At 33.8% G+C, this 20,144-nt stretch overlaps 1 protein-coding gene across 4 annotated transcripts in view; it reads right to left on the reverse strand.

Moving 5' to 3' along the window:
• Nucleotides 1–20,144, reverse strand: part of SNX16 (sorting nexin 16) — a 42,972-nt gene that overhangs the window by 5,039 nt on the left and 17,789 nt on the right. For 3 of the 4 annotated variants that reach the window (XM_005563626.4, XM_005563625.4, XM_073999064.1), the window contains 2 exons: nucleotides 19,441–19,589; nucleotides 10,947–11,016 (listed from right to left, as the gene is read on the reverse strand). In XM_005563626.4, the coding sequence (XP_005563683.1) occupies nucleotides 10,947–11,016; nucleotides 19,441–19,589 (219 nt within the window). The remainder of the gene's footprint in view (nucleotides 1–10,946; nucleotides 11,017–19,440; nucleotides 19,590–20,144) is intronic. The other variant, XR_012416481.1, reaches the window with a different exon arrangement.

Genomic DNA, 20,144 nt, shown 5'->3' on the forward strand with positions numbered 1-20,144 from the left:
TTACCATATATAAAATAAACTCAAAACTTAACAGATTTTTCAGATTGTATTAAAAAAACTATGATGTTTAAAACAGACATATTTAAAATACAAAAGTAGAAACATACTTATCAGGCAACAGACAAATGTTAGCCTTTTCTCCCCTACCAAAAGTTGTAGTTTTCTTAATATCTGACAGAATGCAGTTCAAGATGATAAACATTATTAGGCACAAAGAGTCTCTATCTAATAATAAGAGTAATAATTCACCAGGAATATTTTAAATGCATAATTACAAGAAATTGAACAAATCCACACCATAAGGGGTAAATTTGACATAACTCTTGGCAATTAATGGATTAAACAAAAAAAGAGTTAAGATTAAAAAAATTTAACAATACAAATTAGTAAGTTTGATCTAATGAACATATATTGAACTCAGAGTCTAACAATTAAGAAAGAAATACATATTCTTTTGAAGCACACATGGAAAATTTAGAAAATTTATTACATATATGCAGATCCCAAAGACTGCAGAACACTGTCAACAATAACCAAAACTGGTGTCAGAGAGAACATAATCTCTGAAAAAAATGCAAAGAGACTAAAAAACAGTCAATAATGTATGAAAAAAATGTTTGAAAAATTAAAGAGAATTCTAAATTTATGGAGCAAACAAGATATTAGAAGGAACAATATAAGATATGAATGATAATGAAAATATTAAGACTTGTGAGATGCAATTTGACTGTTATATAAAAGAACTGTATAATACTAGAAACAACTGAGAAAGCATCCAATTCAAGAAGTCAAAGAACATACTAAAACCAAGTATAAGAAAGGAATTAAGAGAGAGGAAAAGAATTTAATCAAGAGAATCAAAAAGGCAAAAAGTGGTTCTTTGAGAAGACTATTAAAATACACCCAACCCAAGGAAAAAAGACCAGTGGAAACAATAGTGAGATTGAAAGTGTATATATAACTAAAGATAGCTTAAGAGATTTTAAAAAGTCATGTGATACTACTAAGAACAACAGTCTCACGGTGGCTCATGCCTGTAACCCCAGCACTTTGGGAGGCTGAGGTGGGCGGATCACGAGGTCAGGCGATCAAGACCATCCCGGCTAACACAGTGAAACCCCGTCTCTACTAAAAAATACAGTAAAATTAGCCGGGCATGGTGGCTGGCGCCTGTAGTCCCAGCTACTCAGGAGACTGAGGCAGGAGAATGGCGTGAACCCGGGAGGCGGAGCTTGCAGTGAGCAGAGATGGAGCCACTGCACTCCAGCCTGGCGACAGAGCGAGACTCTATCTCAAAAAAGGAAAAAAAAAAAGAAAAAAAATGTATTTTAAAATCTAAACAAAATGGTCAATTTCCAGAAAAATACAAATTTTCAAAACTGAAACTCCCGCCCCCAAATAATCTGAATACACTACAGACATTAAAGAAACAGAATCAGTTGTTAAAAGTCTACTATAAGACAAACTAAAGAAAATATCAAATCCAGATTGTTTTACAGGTGAATTCTAACAAACATTTAGGGAACAACCAATACGCATTTATTCAAATGGTTCTGGATAACAGAAAAAGAGGGACTATTCCTTATTTTATAAAACTGGTATAATTTTGATGCCAGACCCAACAAAGGGTAGTAACAGAAACAAATATTATATACGCCAAAATTCTAAATAAAATCATTACAATTCAAATCCAGTAATTTAAAAAATGCTGAATTTGAGTTAATCTCATAAATGTTTTATCATCTGAAAATCTATGAATGTAATTTACTACACCAATAAAAAAACCCCTATGATCATCTATACAGATGCAAGTGAAAGCATTCACACAGACACACGCATACACACACACACACACACACACACACACCCCTACAACCTCTTAACTAGAAATAGAACTTCTTTATCTAAAAACAACAAACATGATAAACAAATCAACATAACTCACAACTACCACTAGCCAAGAGAAAACACCATATCCAACAGCAAAATACAGGATCATTTTCATTAAAGTTAGGATGAGAGGAAAAGGATGTCCACCATAATGGCTTCAATTAACGTTGAAAGAACCTATCTAGCAAAATAATACAGAAAAATGAAATGAAAGATATTAAGTATTAGGAAAAAATACATTGTTAATATTGTAGGGGATATGATTACCTATATGGAAAATCCAAACAGATCTATAAACTAATGAGAGAATGAGACATACAAAATAGATATATAAAAATCAATAATAAAACCAATGGCTTACAATGCAATAAAAATACCAATTATTTCATCAACAAAAATGATGAGAAATCCTATGACTTTCCCTAGAAGTTTAAGAAAAAAATGTAAACTTTTATTGAAGAACTTAAAAAAAACCTTCTATATGCAAAGATCTATTAATAAGAGGATTCAATACTATAAAGATACTCTTCAAAATTAATAAATAAATGAATTAAAATTCCAAACAAAATGGCAATAGGGTTTTTTCATGGAACTCACGAAGTTGTTCTAAAATTCATATGGAAAAGTGAATAACCAACTTGGAAGAATAAGGGCACCCTTGTTCTGCCAGTTAATAGGATTATTTAATTATAGTACTTAACACAATATAGTACTAGCAGAGGGATGAGACTACTAAAAATGAACTGAGTGGCCAGGCATGGTGGCTCATGCCTGTAATCCCAGCACTTTGGGAGGCTGAGGCAGGCAAATCACCTGAGGTCAGGAGTTCAAGGCCAGCCTGGCCAACATGAAGAAACTCCCCCTCTACTAAAAATACAAAAATTAGCTGGGGGTGGTGGTGCACGCCTGTAATCGCAGCTACTCAGGAGGCTGAGGCAGGAGAATCACTGGAATCTGGGAGGCAGAGGTTGCAGTGAGCCAAGATGGTGCCACTGCACTCCAGCCTGGGTGACAGTGAGAGACTCTGTCTCAAAAAAAAAAGAACTGAGTGATCATAAACAGACCTGTTCACACTGAACTATTTAGAATAGAACCATTACTAATCAGTGAGGTAGGGATGAACTTTTAAATACATGAGGTTGGGATCACTGGTCATCCATACAGAAAAAGTTAAATCAATTAAAAGACCTGAGGTCAGCTTGCTCCTTTCTGCCCGTCGATGCTGCCGAAGCAGCATCATTAAAGTCTCTCTTCTCCCTGCCGTCATGTCTAAGTCAGAGTCTCCTAAAGAGCCCAAACAGCTGAGGAAGCTCTTCATTGGAGGGTTGAGCTTTGAAACAACCGATGAGAGTCTGAGGAGCCATTTTGAGCAATGGGGAACCCTCACGTACTGTGTGGTAATAAGAGACCCAAACACCAGGCGCTCCAGGGCTTTGGGTTTGTCACATATGCCACTGTGGGGGAGGTGGATGCAGCCGTGAATGCAAGGCCACAGAAGGTGGATGGAAGAGTTGTGGAACCAAAGAGAGCTGTCTCAAGGGAAGATTCTCAAAGACCAGGTGCCTACTTAACTGTGAAAAGGATATTTATTGGTGGCATTAAAGAAGACACTGAAGAACATCACCTAAGAGATTATTTTGAACAGTGTGGAAAAATGGAAGTGACTGAAATCATGACTGACCGAGGCAGTGGCAAGAAAAGGGGCTTTGCCTTTGTAACCTTTGACAACCATGACTCTGTGGATAAGATTGTCATTCAGAAATACTATACTGTGAATGGCCACAACTGTGAAGTTAGGAAGCCGTGTAAAAGAAAGAGATAGAGATGGTAAGCTACAATGATTTTGGCAGTTATAAAAATCAGTTTTCAAATTTTGGACCCATGAAGAGAGGAGGCTTTGGAGGCAGAAGCTCTGGCCCCTATGGTGGTGGAGGCCAATACTTTGCCAAACCATGAAACCAAGGTGGATATGGCGGTTCCAGGAGCAGCAGTAGCTATGGCAGTGGCAGAAGATTTTAATTAGGAAACAAAGCTCAGTCGGAGAGGAGAGCCAGAGAAGTAACAGGGAAGCTGCAGGTTGCAACAAATTTGTGAACTCAGCCAAGCACAGTGGTGGCAGGGCCTAGCTGCTACAAAGAAGACATGTTTTAGACAAATACTCATGTGCATGGGCAAAAAACTGGACGACTGTATTTCTTACTAATTGTATAACAGGTTATTTTAGTTTCTGTTCTGTAGAAAGTGTAAAGCATTCCAACAAAGGGTTTTAAAGTATATATATATATATATATATATATATATTTTGCATCCAGGCTGTTGATTGCTAAATGTAATAGTCTGACTGTAACGCTGAATAAATGTCTTTTTTTTTTAATGTGCTGTGTAAGGTTAGTCTACTCTGAAGCCACCCTGGTAAATTTCCCCAACAGTGTGAAGTTAGATTTCCTTCAGAGTCATGACAGGTTCTATTTGGAATTTATACACAACCTGCTTGGGTGGAGAAGTCATTGTCTTCAGAAACCTTGTTGTAGTTAAACTGATGGTTACTGTTGTGACCTGAAGTTCACCATTAAAAGGGATTAAAGCAAAATCGTGGAATTATTGGTTATAAAAATGATTGTTGGCACATCCTATGCAATATATCTAAATTGAATAATGGTATCAGATAAAATTATAGATGGGAATGAAGTTTGTGTATCATCCATTATTAGGTGTAATCAATAAATGATTTAATTCCCTTAAAAAAAAAAAAAGACCTAAGTGTGAAAAGCAAAAGTTTACACTCATGAGGAGGAAATTTAGGAGAAATATTTTTATGTGCTGGTGTGTAGGGAACAACAGGAGCCATAGAAAATGTGACAAAGAATGTGGAGCAGGAAATTTACAGAAGTCTCAAACAGCTACTATGGAAGATGCCAGAGCTGGCTGGTAATCAAGAAAATTAGGCTAAAATAACAATAAGATACTATTTTATACCCATCAGACTGACAAAAATTAAAAGATTGACAAACAAATTGTATTTGTGGTGATACAGAGCAAAAGGAAAATATATTGCTGGTAAAAGTACAAACTGCTATAACCAATGCACTCTTTAGCATATGCAGTGAAGCTGAAGAGAAGAATATCTAACAATGAAACAATTGTATTCCTAGGAAAGTACCTTATATAAGTCCTTGGGTTTTTTCCAAGATTAACATCCATCCCTATGAGGGAGGTACCTTAGGAAAGATGTATATAGAAATGGAAACTGTCCTTATAATAATCATTGGAAGGCTATATTGATATAAATTTCCTTCTGGGATAGAGATCAAACAGTTCCATTAGGACTGGAAAATCTGCTAACAAGTGATTCTAAGAAAACAGCTTAATTATATATTACAATTCTCACTGCATTTTTAATCTGCCTTTCTGGGTTTCTCACACTTAGGAACAAGAAAATTAAGTTCTTAACCTGTAGCATAACTGAAGATTAAAATTTAGGTAGAGGATAGATGGCTTAAGAATTCTGCTTTATTTGTACTTATAATTCATATAAAATATTAAAAATTATAATTTTTTAAAATTATAATCTATTCATTAATGCTAATACAGTAAGACTTCATTTCTTCCAATTATATTATCTCCATACAAGTAATATATTTGAATTTTCCCAAAAAAAGGTAGACTAATTTATATCCCTAACCTTAATTCCCTCTTTTAGTACAAGTATATGAGGGGTAGAAATGACTACTTTAAATAGAGAACAGAGAAAAGTAGGTTAAAGATTTGCTGAACTGAGTATCCTTTGAATAAGTTTAATTTTACACTCCAAGAAATGTGGGTTAATAAGTCATTTTGGGATTTTTCTTAAAATGAGAGGCTGCTTAAGTAAGTCTGCAGACAAAAGAGATATATATCTCATTAGGTTACTGTAGATTTTACTTTGAAGCAGAGGAGCAAGCACAGAATTTTTTCATTCACTGTTCAAACAAACACATATTTTCAAATACACCTGTAGGAAAATGCATTTATTTTAGAGAAAGAGTCTAGGAGATACATTCCACAGTACTCTGTTGAGTATATAAACTTAATATTGCCTTGGTGATTTATTTAAATCAGTGGTTCTACACCCGGAGTGATTTTAAACTCAGAAGACACTTGGTAACGTCTGGAGACATTTTTACTTGTCATGAGTGGGTATGCTATTGGTGTCTAATATGTAGAGGCCAAGGATGCTGCTAAATATTTTCAAGGCACAGGTCAGGCTGTGCCCTAGCCATGGCCACCAAAAAGTTATCCAGCTCTAAATGCCAGTATCATGGATGAGAAATCCTAACTCAAATCAGTTAGGATTCCACTCTTCCCCTGCCCATTATGATACTTGACACTTACTAACTAGCATATATTTTGAACTAAGAACACTAAAAAGATATTCAAATTATTATTATTTTTGTAAAAGGGCTAATTTAAAAATTAAAAATGGGCCGGGCGCGGTGGCTCAAGCCTGTAATCCCAGCACTTTGGGAGGCCGAGACGGGCGGATCACGAGGTCGGGAGATCGAGACCATCCTGGTTAACACGGTGAAACCCCGTCTCTACTAAAAAATACAAAAAACTAGCCGGGCGAGGTGGCGGGCGCCTGTAGTCCCAGCTACTCGGGAGGCTGAGGCAGGAGAATGGCGTGAACCCGGGAGGCGGAGCTTGCAGTGAGCTGAGATTCGGCCACTGCACTCCAGCCTGGGTGACAGAGCGAGACTCCGTCTCAAAAAAAAAAAAAAAAAATTAAAAATGAACTAAAGGCTGTCTTGCAAGAAGAAAGAATACTATACTTTAAAGGAATAAAAATCCTGGAATCCTTGAGCTGGAAAGGAGTGATAAACACTTAGCTTCGTTAGCCCAATGTTCACTTAAAATATAAGTCAATTTTCTAAACAGATTCTGAATTGAAGTGACAAAATGGTAGCTAAAAGGCTGAATGAAACCTAGAAGCAATGATCTAGCCAGGATTTAACAGGGAGTTCTGGAAAACGATATATCTATGGGGCCTTGATAAGCTCTCCACAGATCCTGGGACCACATATCCTAGGACAACAGAGCCCATATACGTGTATAGAATAGGAGATGGGAGAGGATTCAGCAGAAACTAAAATCTATGGCATATCTGAAAATGACCTTAACCTTAAATGCACTCCTTAGACTATATACAGATCCATTACCAGAGTGTAAAAATCTTACTAGTTCAAGGTATATAAGCAAAATTTATGACCAACTGTTGACTGAACATTAAGCTATACAGAAACACAAGAAAGGCTTAAAAATAAAATGAGGAAAAAAAACACTGAGAAAAGACAACAGTGACCATACATTGCTGAGGAGACAAATTTCACAGATTTAGTCCAGTCAAGTTACTAAACAGACAGACAAAATAACAACAACCACTATAAGAGGCAGAAATCAGAGTCAAGAGTTACTAGAGTATATCACCGAAAACATCTTGTATTCAAAAAAAATGTATAAAACACTCAAAGAAACAAGGTCAATCTAAGCATACTCAGGAAAAAAGTTAGTCAGTTGAAGCCATCTCTAAATGGTCCCAAATGTTAGGCATATCAGGCAGTGATTTTTAATGCAACCATTATATACAGGAAATACACTAGAAAAAATTGAATTAATGATAAAGATAATGATAATGACTCAACAAATAGAAAAATCTCAATAAACAGAAAGAACAGTTAAAAAATAAGCAATTGAGAATTCTGGAGTTGAAAAGCACAGTAACTGAAAAACTAACAAGAGGGGCTCAACAGGAGATGAGACAGGAGATGACCAAAAAATAAATCTGTGAATCTGAAGATCAATAGAAATTTTCCAATCTGAAGATCAGAGAAAAAAGCAATTGGAGAAAAATGAACACCACTTCAGAGACATTTTGCACAACATAGGGTGTACAAATATACAAGTAATGAGAGTCCTAGAAGGAGAAGGGAGAGAAAAAGGGAGTGAAAAAGTATTTGAAGAAATAATGGCTAACAAATTCCAAAGTTTGATAAAAAACATTAATCTGCCAAGTCCAAAAAGCTCAATGAAGCCAAAGTATGAGAAACAGAAAGAGATCCACATCCCAATACATCATAATCAAACTGCTGAAAGTCAAACAAACAGAATATCTTGAAAGCAGCAAGGGCAAAACGGCTCATCATGCACATGGAAACAATATAATTAAAGGTTGATTTTTTTTTTCTCAGAAATAATAGAGGCCAGAAGGCAGTGGAATGACACATTCAAAGTGCTGGAAGAAAAAAATCTGTCAGTAAAACTATCTTTCAAAAATGATCATTTCCAGATAAACAAAGACTGGGAATTTGTTGCTAGCAGACCTGTCTTACAAGAAAAACTAAAGGAAGATTATGAGACTGAAAGGAAGTGATACCAGATGATCACATCAACCTACAGGAACAAATGAAGAGGGCCAGAAATAGTAAACATGTGAATTAAATAATAATCTATGAAATATATTTTCCCATTTCTTAAGTTCTTTAAAGCACAAAAGATTGTATAAAGAAATAATTATTGCACTGTATTGTTAGGTTTATAAGATATACGTAAACTAGATAACAATAGCAACACAAAGAAAGAGGGAGGAAATGGAGATATATTGGAGCCAAGTTTATATTTCACTGAAATATAATATCTTGAGCAGTCACTGAAAAATAAGAAAAAGTAAAAAATTCTATAGAAGAATCAAAATGGCATACTAAAAATTATTTTACACAAGAAAAAAAGAGGAACAGGATGGAGACAGAGAAACAGAAAACAAATTGCAAAATGGCAGATGTAAAAGACAGATGTCAGAAAGAATAAAAGATCAAGACTCAATTACATGCTATGTAGAAGGGATGGATCTCGAGTTGAAAGATACAAACAGACTGAAAGTAAAAGAATGGGAAAAGATATGCTATGCAAACAGTAACGATAATACAGTTGCAGTAAACAAGACAGTATCATACTGGCACAGGGATAGGAAAAAAGATCAATAGATAGAACTAAGAGTCTAGAAACAAACCCTTCTTTTCATGGTCATTTGATTTCTGACGGAAGTGTCAACATAATTAAACAAAAGGAACTAAAAAAAAATTAAGATACATATAGGAACTTAAGTCCCTTACTTAACACCTTATTAAAAAATTAACCCAAAACAGACCATAAACCTAACTGTAAGAGCTAAAATATAAAATTAAAAAAATATGAGAAAATATTTGTAATGTTGGGTTAGGCAAAGAGTTTTTATAATACAATAGTAAAAGCATAAGCCATTTTAAAAAGTGATAAAATAAACTTCATTAAAATTAAAAACTTTTGCACTTCAAAGAATGCCATTAAGAGGATGAAAAGACACCTACAGACTGGAAGAAAATATCTACAAATTGTATCTCTGATAAAGGATTAATATCTAAAGTAAAGATTTTATAACTGAATAAGATAAACAGTTCAAGTTTTTAAAAAATGGGCAAGACGTGAACAGACATTTCATTGAAGAAAACATGAATGGCTAAAAAGCATGTGACATGATGATGAATATCAAAAAATCATTAGAAACATGAAAATTAAAGCTATAATGAAATATCAATACCTATCCAAGAGAATGGCTATAATCCAAAAGACAGATAATATCAAATGTTTGTGAGGACATAGAAAAACTGGAACTCTCGTACAGTACAAGTGAGAATGTAATACAGGAACTTTCAAAAACTTTACTGGTTTCTTTAAAAAGTTAAACTTGTTACATGATCAAACACTCTACTCTCAGGGAAGTAGAATTTCTCAGTCCATGAGAAATAAAAACATATGTTCATACAGAACATTATATGAAATTGTTCATAGCATTACTCATATCACAAAACTGGAAACAATCTAAGTATCCCTCAACGGGTGACTGGATAAACAAAATCTGGTATATGCAAACAATGAAAAATCATTTAGTAATGAAGTAATTATAGAGGATAACATGGAATACCCTAAAAAGCATGCTAAGCGAAATAAATCAGGTGTAAAACATTATAATACTATATATTAGGCAGACTGTATATCTAAAAGTTATGTATATGGTAAACTAATACACATATACAAACACACATTGTATGATTTTATTTATATGAAATATCCAGAAAGGGCAAATGTAGAGAATGAAAGCAGATCAGTGGTTGCTTTGGGCTGGAACTGCAGACTGATTGTAAAATGGCTTATAGGAATTCTTTTTGAGGTGATGAAAATATTCTAAAATTGGGTTACAGTGATGATGGTGTTAACTGCTCTATAAATTTACTAAAAAGTATTAAATTGTACCTTTTCAGTAGAATAGCAAACAACAAATTAGTGAATACTATAGATGAAAATCTTACTCCAATAAAGCTGTTTTAAAAAAAGGCCATAGCATTCAATCTAACACAAAGAACTGACTCAGCTTGAGTGAAAAACATCACAAACCTACCAATTAAATCTGTTCCATTTAAATACCATTAAACATTTGGGGAAAAAACTTGCACAAAATCCTAGGTAATCTACTATTACCAAATCTGTTTTGTGAATCTAGGCTACTGCTTCAAGAAATAGGACACTTTAACATGTCAATTAATGTAATTTGAGAAGCATCAGGCATGAGCTAAACCGATAACAAGACAATCACTCCTACCCCTGAAGTTTTAAATTTGATTTTAGCTGTAGGTTCCTTATTTTGACACTCAAATGGAAGAAAACTCAGTTTGCACATAGTATTATTAAATATAAAAAGGTTCCCCAAATCATTTTATTTTGAAACGGTAAAAATAAATGAAAGGGGATTTAATTTTAGAGCTTTATTGACTATATGACATGTATGAATTTTTACTTTTTCCTTGAACTAAGTCTATGTATTTCAATGAAAGAAACCTTTGACTCAAACATTGAAAGCTTTCTGTGCAAAACTACCATAGCTTGAAATTATAACATTTTGCTGTTTGCTATTCCATTCAAGAAACAATGTAGTTATTGTACTGTATTATTTGTTCCTCTTTTCATGTGCTATATAATACAGCACTTACCCTGCTTTCTTCTAGGCTATCAAATGGACCCGGTGGATCATCCAAACAAAGAAATTCTCTCACTGCAAGGCTTTTCAAAGGAAAAAAAAATTATCTGAAGTACAAGTAAGTTTGCAAAAGACAGCAAAAAGCAAAAGTTACTTTGAAGCAATACAGTGTTTTAAACAAGTTGGTTATGTGCTTTCATACAAGTAACTAAATATAAATATAAAACTATAGAAGATGCAAAGATCTTAAGGTGTTTTCTAAGATCTTAGAACATAAATATCACAAATTTATTGTTACATACAAACTATTGGACATAAAACATACTTCACAATAATGGTTCAAGAGACCAACATAGTGAATAGCCTCTTTATGATTTTTCAAAGAAATATCAGTCTGAAGTAGTCTAACAGTCATTATCCTTTTATGAATAAATGCAATTTCTAATTTATACCTCATTTGTTTTTGTTTGAGTAGATGCTTCTAAAGTGACTGAAAAGCATTTATTCTTAAACAAGTTAAAGACTGACCTTGCTATCATGTTTATTATATTAATTTCCTTATTTTCCCCAGATAGTTCGAGAGAAAAAATTCTAACCATCCTATCTCTAAATGACCACAAATTTTAAAATTATTATTAAAAAATGATATTGTTATGCTTATACTTTGCTATTATCAGAGAAACAGGTTAAGGAGGTAGATAACCAAACTTCCTTATAATAAAAATGCCTCCCTGCCTTTCTAAAAAGCAATTCTGGACTGAGAGACAATTCTATGTACACATCAAAATATAAATGTGGATCCTTATTTTAGATTTGCAAAATAAAATCTTTACAAATTTCCTTTCACAAAGGTTTTTTTTTTTTTTTTTTTTTTTTTTAAGACCAAGTCTCGCACTGTTGCCCAGGCTGAAGTCTGGAGTGTGGTGATGGGATCTCGGCTCACTGCAACCTCTGCCTCCTGGGTTCAAGTGACTCTCCTGTGTCAACCAGCCTTCCAAGTAGCTGGGATTACAGGCTCCCATCACCATGCCCAGCTAATTTTTGTATTTTTAGTAGAGACAGGGTTTCTCCATATTGGCCAGGCTGGTCTCCAACTCCTGACCTTGGGCGATCTGCCCGCCTCCACTTCCCAAAGGGCTGGGGTTACAGACGCAAGCCACTGTGCCCAGCCAGGATTTCTTGATATACTACACAGGGGATGTCAACTTATTCTGAAAAGGGAATGGGGCTTTTGGGATCAGATTAGGCCAGACAGTTTGATGATGTCAGGAGGTGTCCATGAAGAGATAAATGGAATTTTACATATCCTATTGTATTTAATATGCTCACGTATTCAACTGCATTTAATTTTCACAACAATCATGTAAGATTCGATAAGTATTGGATCTCCATTTCACAAATGATACCAAATTTCAGAGAGGTGAAATTACTTGCCTATTGTCAAAAAGTGCAGGTGGTAGAGCTGTACCTTCAATCTGTTCCCTGAGTGTGAATATGTGTCCTTTTCTACCTTTAAATTCTTTTGTCTTATGCTTTGGTTCATTTGGATTCTCCTTGCTGGACACTTCTCTCTGAAAATATTCTATTTATCTGCATCCCTCTCTAGTCGTGGCCTCTAGTAGAACACTGCAGTTGGTCTGATAGCACAGAGTAGAACAAGGTCTTCTGATGTAGATATTATACTTCTATCCACCCATTATTTATACTGGGACACCTGCTATTACATACAAATGACTCCTAGGAAATCAATTGATCTGGGATTGAGAGGTCAAATTTGTATGAAACCCTGAGGAAATAGCACTTAAGACTGAAAGCAAACTGCTAAGAAATATATGGAAGGGTCCTGTTTAATACTTTCAGTATATGACAAATGTGAGACATGATTTTCTTACAGTTTTATATCCAAATTCCCTCATGCTTTAATGTTGTTTTTATGTTTACAAATTACTCTATTGGACTGCTGCTGCTAGGAAAGAAAAAGTGGGTAAAGGAGTACACATATATCCCTTTTTATATCTTTGGTTTACAGTAGAAATTTAGCCAAGATCGACAGTGAATGTTGACCATGTATCCAGCTGGAGAAATCTGTTTTTGGAGTGGTTATTCTGTTTCATTCACCTTCCCTAAAAATCTTTACAATGTATGGCTCACTAGAGTTCTACTTAAACGAAATCCAATGGATTCTCTAAGTTTTTATCCATATAGTTCCAAGGTTATAGTCTATGCTTTACTTTCTTTAATCAGTAGCAGAATACAATTTGAAACTGGCTTTACAACTTTAATTTACATAAAACCTTTTCAGTGGTTCATTACATTTCCTCTGCTTCAGCAAGACTCAGTCAGAAAAGGAAGTAGTCAATACCCTCAAACTCTATTTTCTATCTAAGGAGAGGCCACACAAGAATCTCTGGAAGATGGTAGTATTTGAGAAAACAATTCCTTTCTTCTTAGAAATTCTGATACATTTTTTCCCCTAGGAAAGGAAACCCTCATCCTTGCTTGAGAATCACTGACTACATAACTTTACTTAGATCCAGTGAATATTTATTGACTGTCTATGTGTGCCATTATTCCTTTTATTACCTGGAATACATTTTTACTGTGTTTGGGAAAACTATTTTAAAATTGGGATCAGGTGTTGACTTAAATTTACTAAAGGTAGATAAGGAAACCACCTATGGTATCCCTCAGCATTGTTTTAATTATCAGAGCAACTCTGTATTGTAAGTTCACCTCTTTCTTTGAGTCTCTTGAAGTTTTTTTTTTTTTTTTTAAAGAGTTTTACTGTATTTTCAAATTATGCTCTTAAGAACAACATATTTGACTTTATTGCAAATTTTATAACTATCTGTAATTTAATTTCTATCAAACTAACATTTTGTAACAAAAACCATCCAACCAACCTTGGTAATGTGTGGATTCTCATGAGATAGCATTATATGAACTACTGTATAGATAACTGAATTCTTCTTTCATTTTATATAAATACTAAGATTAACTTCCCTGAATATCTTAAATTTTCTTTTTTTAAATTAAAAAAATATGAAAACAACTTAGAGACATTAATGATTACATTTCCTGTGAAAAGATAGTTCAGGTTGCAAATGTACAAAAGTTATCTTTAAGTATTCTTGTTCAAGTAGAGAATTATTGAATTTTAAGTAGAAGAGACCTAATTTGTCATCTAATCAAACATATTCCATTTAATAATTCCCTCTTTGATACCACTGATAGTTATTTACTCTCTTCAAATAGTTAAGATAAAGAGAAATCTACTTTTTCAAAAGGCAGAACATTTTTATATTGGACAGCTTGAAATGACGGTAACTTTTTAAAATCTGAGCTGATAGTGCCTTCCTCTAATTTCTTGCCATTATTCTTATTTTATATGTTGGCCTTGCTATTCAAAATGAGGTTATTAGACCAGTCAGTCTCATCATCAGCTACAAACCTGTTAGAAATGTAAAATCTTCAGTCCAAGCTTGCTGAATCAGGGTCAGCATTAACAAATCCCAGGTGATTCACAGTCACACTACAGTTGGAGAAGCACTACTCTTAAATATACATGATAAATCTTTCCTTCCAGAAACAATCTTTCAAATCTTTCAAACACGTAAAGATGGCTATCATATCTCCCAAGCAGTTTTTTAAAAGGATATTCTCATTTCTTTCAATTGTTCTGTCATATTAATGTTTGGATACTATTTTCTTTTCTTTAAAGTCATGAACCGCTATTAATCCAGATCGATCCTGAACTTTTTTTTTTTTTTTAAATGTAGAAATAAAAATACTGAATTTTGGTACTGAACCCCTTACAGATAAATGAGAATGTGAAGACAAATACATAAGTTTAACTTTTGAATTTTGAAAAATCAAAAAGCAAAAAATGGCAAATAAGATATATGTGAAGTACTTCTAAAAATGGAGAATTGGAAAATATTTGCTGTGCTGATTGATGTAATAATTTAAAAGTAGTTCAAGACGGTGTAAAACAAATAGCTATACTTTAACTAAGACTGTGCAATGTAAGGCTATATTCAGCTTGATAAACTGACTTGTGTGTTGTTACTGGTACAAGACCTGTACCTTCTTGCTTCTGAGTTTTGATTATGATATTTCCTATCATTTGCAAAGTCCTTCTTCATCTTTCCTTGCTCGTCCAATTATCACTAATTCTTTAAAGTGCAGTTCAACTATCACCCTCTGCGAAGCCTTTTCTACTTTTCCTAGTCAAAAGTTCTCTTTTCCACCTTTAAGAGGTCTAATTCTCTATCCATTATGATTTCTGGGGGTATGTCTTCTTTCTATTCAGTTTATTTTAATAGGATGAGTATCTAACTCATTTTTATATAGTCAAAACATCTTTTAAATAGTAAGTCCTAAATAAATATTTATTGAACAGATAAAATCTCTAAATCTGTTTATTATGTAAATGTTAATATTTTTATCTGCATCCTTACTTTGAACTTTCTAAATAAATCTGGAAACAACATTCTTTTAAAATATTCAAATCAATAGTCCTTAATATTCATTCAGTTCGTATTTTCTTCCATTTCTGCTTTGTTAAGAGTTGGAGAATATGTAACATTAAGAGTTGCCCATTGTGTAACGGTAAGTGCTTAGCCAAGAGGAAGGTTAAAAATTAACCTTGTTGTAAGGTGATAAGAATATAAAAAGTGAAAGAACAATTAATAAACAATTAATATTAATGTATAAACAATATCAAATAATTATTTGGCCAGCTAAAGATACTGAGTTTTTTCTATGTTGCCATTCCAACTGTACCAAAATGCTAACAGGCATCCCAGCAGGTAAGTGCAACTAACTGATGTTTTTATGTAGTGATTCTTACATGCAGTTTTATGTTTTCATAAAGAAATGCTGAGATTTTGTCTTTTTTCCTTTTCTCCCTTAGGAGGGATTTCCCCCCTTCCTTTTCAATTGTAAAAAATGAGAGAATCTTCTTTCACTCTTCTACATTGTTGGATACAAATAGTAGTTGGAGCTTTTGTCTGATGAACTACCTTACGCTCCAACTACTATTTGAATTTAGATTGCAGAGATAGTTAAAATCTTGGCTATGCAGTACAACAGTAATACTGATGACAGAATCACTGCAATAATTTAGTCTGTGATACATTTAGAATTAGGTATGTATTTTATAGAAGCAACAGTACTAAGGGATGAAAAGATAAAATCTCAAAAAATGTAGGCAAGTACTGTGCTAGTTTTTTAATGGATCAACCATCAATTCATAAATATTTGGCAACCTCAGACTTTCTATACACTTTCTAATTATTTGTTTCTGACTCATATCCATCTTCCTACCCATAATCTTAAGCATTCCAGGCTCTCAAAATCCCACTCCCAGTATTGCTTGATCATTGCAAACAGCACTGATCTCCCCGCTTCTTTGAGTTCTTGTTACTTTTATAAACTGTATCATACCAGTAGCAATTCCCAAATGTCATTATTTTGTTCAAACAGGAGTCTATTTTTCTAAGTGATTTTTAAAACCACTGAGTATATCCCCTCTTTTATACCCTATGATACAGGGCAAATGCATAAGATTTGCTCTGTATCAGTAACCCTTCCTCCTCTTCCCCAACTCACATTTTAAGCAATATGTTATTAAGAAGTTTCTAACATTGTGAAATAAAAAATGCTACCTATCACCTATAAAAAAGATAGTGGGTACCAAGGCACAAGTACCCTGTTTTTAATTGAATTGAAGTTATCTTCCTGCATTCCCTAAATATCTGATGATATATGACAAAGGCAGGTAGGCAAACAAATGCAAGGCATATTAGATTCTTTCATGCAAGATTTTTTAGAACCTTTAATCCTCTAGGAATATCAAATGAAACCCTCCCCCAACTTATTTGGCCAATAAACCTTTCTTTCCCTAAAACACCTATTTTATGAATTGAGCAAGACCATTACCACTGTTCTGAGCTATGCAGCTTTAGAAATGACAGGATCTCAAATGGCCCTAGTAATCTCTACTTTAGCAACTAAGATCTATTATCAGTATTTTAAAAACAGAGAATTCATTTATAGAATACATTTGATTTTAATTCACCACAACATCTTAAATATAGAGACATAAAGGTTTACTGAACAAGGGGAAAGAGAAAAGGGGAGAGGATATGTCGATTTCTTGGTGGTAGTAAAAATCCTCTTTTATGGTATGCTATCAAATATATTTTCTTCCAAGGCTTTTTCTATAAGTTTGGTGTTTACTGGTTTTTATTCCTGCTTTGTGTGTCTGAATTAACACTAATCTTTTCTCTTTTTTCTTTTGAGATGTAAAAAGATATATATATATGTATAGAAAAGTGGGGAGCACAATGTTCTCATCACCTAGACCACATAATCGCTAACTCTGTCACACTGGCTTCAATTTTTTTTTCTAATACACAGTATATCAGTGAATATCAATAGTTCTATCATTCATTCAAGAAGTACTTATTGAGAACCAACTATGTTAGCACTGTGCTAAACATTAAGAGATTGGATGGTGAATAAAATAGCCACACGACCTGTTGTTATACATCTTATAATCTGGTGGGAGAAAGACAAATATTGACAGAAAAAATTATAAGCTGAAGTGCATTGACAGTGAAGTACCAATTAACCTTTCTCAACTGAGATTCCAAGAGAGAACTGACCCCTACTGATAATGATTTAAGTGATTATTGTCTCAATTCTATTGAGACTGGCACATAGCTAGTATCATCTTAGAATACAGGAAATAAGTTAATTCATTACCTATGGGTGATGAATGGTGTCTTAAAGCATCAGAGCCAGTTGAGAAGGGAAGGTACAGACTCTGTGATAAAGAACTGACCTAGTGTTTGGTGGTGGTAGTGGTGGTGAGTGGTCAGTCAGGAGGCCAGTTACCTAAGGAAGTGAAGTTTGTGTTGAAAACTGAAGGATGGGTAAGGTATGAGGTCAGGGTTGGGTGGGGTAGAAGTGTGAAATGTTGCCTTTTCAGGAAATAGCATATTTGAAGGCTCTGAGAGACAAGGAGCAAGCTGATTTTGGAGAATTAAAAGAAGACCAATATGGCAAATATACAGAGAATGGGAGGTGGGTAGGAATAACAAAACCCAAGGTTGGAAAGAAGGCAGGTAGGCAGGGACCAGAAAGAATACTTTAAGTCAAACTGAAGCACAAAGATCACTGTGGCTTTACTGGGCTATAGTAATAACAGTGGAGGAGGAAAACCAGTGAGAAAGCATCTACAGTAATTAAGGTGAGGGATACCTGCTTGGACTAGGGTAGTGATGGCAGGGATGGAGAAAAGTAGACAGACTTGAGTGGTACTTGCAAGGGAAATGTTAAGGGTAGTGAGGGATGTGTTAAAGATGACTCACAGGTTCTGGGTAGATGATGCTGCTTGTGCAAATTGGAGGAAAAAATGTCTGCAGACTAAACTTTCAAATGTATTTTATGTTTGAGGTAATTTTCAGATATCTGAAGGAGATGTCGAGGAGGCAATTGCATATATCAATCTGGAGTAGAAAGAATGGGTTTGGCTTGCAGTTCCTTCATTAAGAGAAAAATGAGGATGGGCAGAGACCTTGAGAAGCCATCAGGCTTATGTGGCACACATTGACAAGCAAGATGTGTATATATATATATACATATCTGTATATATATATGTGTGTGTTTGTGTGTGTGTGTGTGTGTATATATATATATCGCATGTGTGTTATGCAGGAAAAAATTTGATACATGCAAAGGGTGAGAAAAAGAGATAGAAAAAATTAGATAGAATGGTTTTCTTAATTTGTTTTCCATCCTCATGTAAAAAACTGCTCAAGACAGTTATGGGCCCAAGTTATCTATAAGCTATTGCTGCATTATAAATGCTCTCTAATTTTTTTTTCGAAATAGTTTTAATTTATCTGCTAACATGAGTTCCAAAATTAGATACTCAGCTAATACTAAACCACCAAGCAATTTTCTTGTAAATATACTCTGAAGCAAAAAACCCATATAGCTCTGTTCTTTTCCTTTTTTAATGCTGTTTGGTATTTTCACTCTACCTTCTATGTAAATTAAGCCAACTTCACAATTTTAATATTTTTGCACTACTTTGGAGAAATATAAAGAATATTACCCTTACAATTACATATTATCATATTAACCAAAATTTTACTAATATGTAAGTGGTTTTGTTTAAGTCATTGCTAAAATACAAAATACTAAACGTTTACCTTTGGGTGGTTTTAGTACATGGTACACTGGATTTTTCACTTTACTGACTGTTTAAAATAAGCTTTGATAAAAATGAAATGTCAAATGATAAAAATGAAATGTCAAATAAAGTCCTTATTGAAAGAAAGCAAGAAAATCCCTTGTAGTACTTTGTTAAAGAAGACAATTATACTCCAACTCTGTATTTTTGTTCTTAAATAACTATGATCATAGATTTATTCTTTAATTTACACCAGTTATTGGGATGCTTTTATAATTTCTTATTTTAATTCGTTACATACCAGTTAGCAATGTCCTTGTGAGCTACTAAATTTTGAAGAAACGCTTGTAATCCTAATTGTCTATCTTCTAAAAAGTCGGCATTGTAATTGTCTTTAAACCAGCGTTTTGGAGGAAGTGCTAGTCGAAAACCAGGAAACATCTCTTTTAACTGAAAAAGAAATAAAGAGCAAATACAACGTTTAACTCAAGCACTATCAATTCTACAAAATCTATCCTGTTGACTACATGAATTATTCATGAAATAAGTTTAAAATAAAAGAATTAAATTCAGTTAAGCTTCGTATGCCTTATTTCTTGTTTTCTACCAGTTGTGTACACAGAAGAGTTCCAGTCTTTCCACATCCTTGCCAGAACTTGGCATTGTCCATCTTTTGAATGTTAACCATTTTATTGGGGGTGTAGAACCATTTCATTCTGGTTGTAATTTGCATTTCTTTGCTGACAAATGTTGTTGAATATCTTCTCATCTGCTCATTTGCATTTGAATATCTTCAATGGTGAATTATGTATTAAATTTTGTAGCACCTTACCTTTTAAAAAATTAGGTTGCCTTTTTATTAAGTTAGAAGAGTTCTTTATATATTTCAGATACAAGTCCTCTGTCAGATATATGTATTACAAATATTTTCTCCCAACTTGCCCTGACTTTTCAATTTAAGTCTAAACAGAGCAGATGTTTTTTTTAATTTTAATGTTATTTAAT

Source organism: Macaca fascicularis, chromosome 8 (assembly GCF_037993035.2).
Source record: "Macaca fascicularis isolate 582-1 chromosome 8, T2T-MFA8v1.1".
NCBI classification, from domain to species: Eukaryota; Metazoa; Chordata; class Mammalia; order Primates; family Cercopithecidae; genus Macaca; species Macaca fascicularis.